The following is a 4,106-nucleotide window of genomic DNA, read 5'->3' on the forward strand; positions in this document are numbered from 1 at the left end:
CTTTAAAAATCATTACGCGGTGATCGCGGTCCCAAAAATAAACTTTTCTTGCATGATAATGTCCAGAAAAACTCGCTTTATATTACTATAGAGTCCTTTTAACGAATGAGTTTGATGGTTTATCACAAACCTTAAATGAAAGAAGTCCTTTGTTCTCCTGCACCATGCATGCACTTTGGCCTTGCTTCGTGTTTGGTGCGCAATCCTGTCGGCTGTATTTCACAGCACGTCTTTGACAACTTGAAGTGGCATAAAACATTTAAAACAAAGGGGTTATAGGAACAATCACTTTCAGTGTTTTATGCCACTTCAAGTAAACTTATCATAAAGTTACCATATCATTTTTGCAGTATGATCAATCTGATAGAATAAATTTGGATTTTAGCCACAAAAAGGTAATGACACTAGGGCTGCAGCTAACGATTATTTTTCTATCGATTAATCTATAGATTATTTTTTCGATTAATCGGTTAATCTATAGATTATTTTTTTCGATTAATCTATAGATTATTTTTCCTTTTACCGATTATTTTTTTTATTTAAAATTAAGATGAAAAAAATAAATTTAGGCCAGTTTTTTCAAAAGGCATGGCTTTTATTTCCAAAAAAAAAAAAACATTGAAAACATGGCAAAACATTCTGTAACACTGTAAACATTTGTGCCAATCTAAATATTCTGGAGCACTGTAAACATTAAGTATTGCTTTTAAAATGTGCAAAATAAACATCCAGTCCAACACAGTACACTATAACCAATTCTACTCATTCCAGTGAGTGACTAACAGTTGTAATGAAGAAAGGTTAGCATGTCTACATGCTCTGGGGTGAGGCTGGTTCTTTTCTTGTTTACAATATTCCCAGCAGCTGAAAATAGGCGCTCAGAAGGGGTCGATGTGGCTGGAACTGAGAGGTAAGACCGAGCCAGCATTGCCAGATTTGGAAACCTTGCCTGATGTTCTTTCCACCATTTTAATGGGTTTTCATCCTTGGAAATGGGGGATTCTCCAAAATAAGACACTAACTCGTTTCTGACCATTTCAGCATCATTACTGTCATTGTTGTCTTCCTCATTGTTGCTGAGTTCATCTGAATCTGAGCCAAGAAGTGTGTCTAGTAAAGATACAGGCCGCCTGTCAGCATCTGGTCTTTCCACTTGCATTGCTGTGCCCTGTTGAGCGTGTGTCTCCTTTTCCCTTCTTTTCTCCTCCAGAACTATTGCATGCAGCTTGTATTGAACTTTTAAACACTCATCTGCAGTCAGGAATTTCAGCTTCCTGAATCGTGGGTCAAGTGCAGCTGCTAATATGCACACATTTGGTCCATCATCTTTGAATGTGGTCTCGGCTTCCCACCTGGATGTTATCTCACGTGCAGCAGTGACCTGGAAACACTTGATTGATGCATTTTCAAAAGCAGTTTGTGTAGCCTTCCGAAGCCCTTTGACCAGCAGAGGGACAGCGGAAACTGTTACATAAGATTCTCCACTCAGGTACACAGTTGCACATTCAAAAGGTTTCAGAACTTGTTCAAGTTCTTCAAGCAAGCTCCACTGGTCAGCCTTAAGATCCAGAAAATGCTTCCCTCTTTGAGTGACCTCCGGATCTGACAGAGTTGCTGTTATTGGCCACCTCTGCTCAAGCAGGCGACTAATCATGTAAAAGAAACTGTTCCATCTCACAGACACATCTTGTATGAGGCTGTGGTCTGTAGAACCCATTTGTTTTTGCTTAACCTTTAGTTTTGTACTGGATAGCTCACTTTTTCTGAAGTGCTCGACCAAACTTCTTGCTGCTCCTAAAGCTCTGCTGATGTGGTTGTCCTTTAGAGCATGGTTAACTACAAGCTGTAGAGTATGGCCAACACATCTGAGGGATGAAACACCATGTCTTTCCTCAAGAACTCTTAAAGCTGCAACAACATTTGCAGCATTGTCATGTACAATGACTTGTACTAGTTTTATGTTTATTTCAAACTTATTGACAACATCCTCAATCCAAGAGGCAATGTTTTCTGCAGTGTGCTTTTCATTGAGGGGCATTGTTGTCAAGTTAATTGAGGTAAGCTCCCACTCATCATTAACAAAGTGAATGGTAACACCAAGGTAAGCTTCAGTGGCCATACTTGTCCATGCATCAGTTGTGAGTGTCAGTTTTCCTTTCACATTTTTCAGGATTGCTTTGAGTTCATTCATTTTCTTTGTGTATTTTTGCTCCATAAGCTTAGTGAAGTGGGTTCTTGATGGTAGTGTGTAGCCAGAGTGAAACCGTTTGATCATTTTTTGAAACCCTTCCCCTTCTACCATATTTAATGGCCTCATGTCTATGACCATCATTTCCAGGACACCATCAGTCAGGTCAGCGGCCACTTGGGGTGTGCATTCAGTCCCATGCCTCTTTGGAAAAAAATCCTGGACACTGCTTTGTCGTTTGCTGCAACATAAGAGACAACAATTAATTTTCATTTTAAATATACCCAAATACAGCTTACTTTAATACAAAAGGTTAATTAAACTACACACATTATCTTGTTAAATTGGTTTAATAACACAACAATGATAGTATGATTAAAGTGAAGTTAATTGTTCGTTTGTACATAGTATATGTAACTGTTAATGTTGTAAAAGGTATTTGCACAACTTATTAACGTTAGCGTTAAAGACAGTATATGTAACTGTTAATGTTGTAAAAGGTATTTGCACAACTTATTAACGTTAGCGTTAAAGATAGTATATGTAACTGTTAATGTTGTAAAAGGTATTTGTACAACTTATTAACGTTAGCGTTAAAGAGGAGCGCGTCTTTGTAAACACTGAACAGGCACGCCAAACGCGCCTCTCAGAGCGAAACGGTGCTTTAGTTTATGAATTTACAACGCAGATACAAATGACACATTCATGTTTTTTTGTAATGATGACAACGTATACTCACGCGGATGATTGACTCGTTGATGGTGATGGGTTTTCTTTTTAGATGCTCGTTCATAGCCGTTGTGCTGCTGTGATACGCCATTTCCGCTCGACACAGTGTGCATAAAACAACATTATTAGGCCGTTTATTAAAATACTCCCACACTTTTGACGACTTTTGGCGTGTTTTTTTCCCCTCGCTCGCATCGTTTGCTCTGCGCTCCGCCATGACAGTGGTGTGACGTAAATATGCGACGCGCCGACGCACAAAAATGACGTCGACGTATTTACGTAACCGATGACGTCGACTACGTCGACACGTCGTTTCAGCCTTAAATGACACCAATGTTATCTATTGGAATTGTTTAGTACTGTTATACTGTTAAAAGTGTTTATACTATTTATGCTTTCAAGTCCAAGTTGAAGAAATCTTGTTAAATGTTGACAGCATAACTACCAAAATACAGAAGTATGTCCTTAATATTTTTGCAGTGCTATTTCTGTTGAAAAGTTAAAATGATTACATTAGAGATGTGATGTGCCACTTTTCAAGTGTCTGATGGCTTAAATTAATTTTCATTAATTTTTCATATTTTGAATTCTTTTGAAAGGCTTACAAAAAAACTACATTTGAATTGTAATTCCATGCTATTGACAGGACTATTAATTTTAATGAAGTTAGCTTACCATGTTTACAGTATGATAATTGTGATAGAAATGTGAATTTTAGGCACAGAATATTTTTTACAATTGAACAAGGCAGTAGATTATACAAGCTTGGACAGAAAATTAATAATGACACCAAATTTTTTTTTAATGGAATTGTTTAGTACTGTTTTACCATTTGTTTACTGTAAAAAGTGTTTATACTGTTTATACTTTCAATTAACAAATTGAGGTCTTGTGAAAGGTTGACAGGATAACTGGCATTAACTGTCAAAATAATTTCAAACTATTGAAGTTAGCTTACAGAATAAACATGTCAATCAACCCATATGATTTTTGCTGTAATATTTTTGTTTTGAAAAGTCACTGTGACTGATAGAAAAGTGATGGTTTTAGCAACATTTTAACCTGTCTGAATGCTAATAATCATTTTGCGTCGGGGGGCGAAGCCCTGAACCCTCCACCAGGACTTTGTCCTGGACCTACCGGGGCCTGCGGCCCTTGGACCCTGGCTACTAGGTTTTTCTGATTTCAA

General features: G+C 37.6%; 1 protein-coding gene across 1 annotated transcript; it reads right to left on the reverse strand.

Moving 5' to 3' along the window:
• Positions 1-651: 651 nt before the first annotated feature.
• Positions 652-3,187, reverse strand: LOC140679127 (E3 SUMO-protein ligase ZBED1-like). Its single transcript, XM_072914028.1, has 2 exons — positions 2,928-3,187; positions 652-2,429 (listed from the first exon to the last, which is right to left on the reverse strand). The coding sequence occupies exon 2, from the start codon at positions 2,330-2,332 to the stop codon at positions 779-781; it is 1,554 nt and encodes a 517-aa protein (XP_072770129.1). The 5' UTR covers positions 2,333-2,429; positions 2,928-3,187; the 3' UTR covers positions 652-778.
• Positions 3,188-4,106: the final 919 nt, after the last annotated feature.

The sequence above is a fragment of the Nerophis lumbriciformis genome, linkage group LG11 (assembly GCF_033978685.3).
Source record: "Nerophis lumbriciformis linkage group LG11, RoL_Nlum_v2.1, whole genome shotgun sequence".
Taxonomy (NCBI): domain Eukaryota; kingdom Metazoa; phylum Chordata; class Actinopteri; order Syngnathiformes; family Syngnathidae; genus Nerophis; species Nerophis lumbriciformis.

Coding starts and splice junctions, on each gene's coding strand:
- LOC140679127 (XM_072914028.1), bottom strand. CDS start 2,332: ATGATGGTCATAGACATGAGGCCATTAAATATGGTAGAAGGGGAAGGG.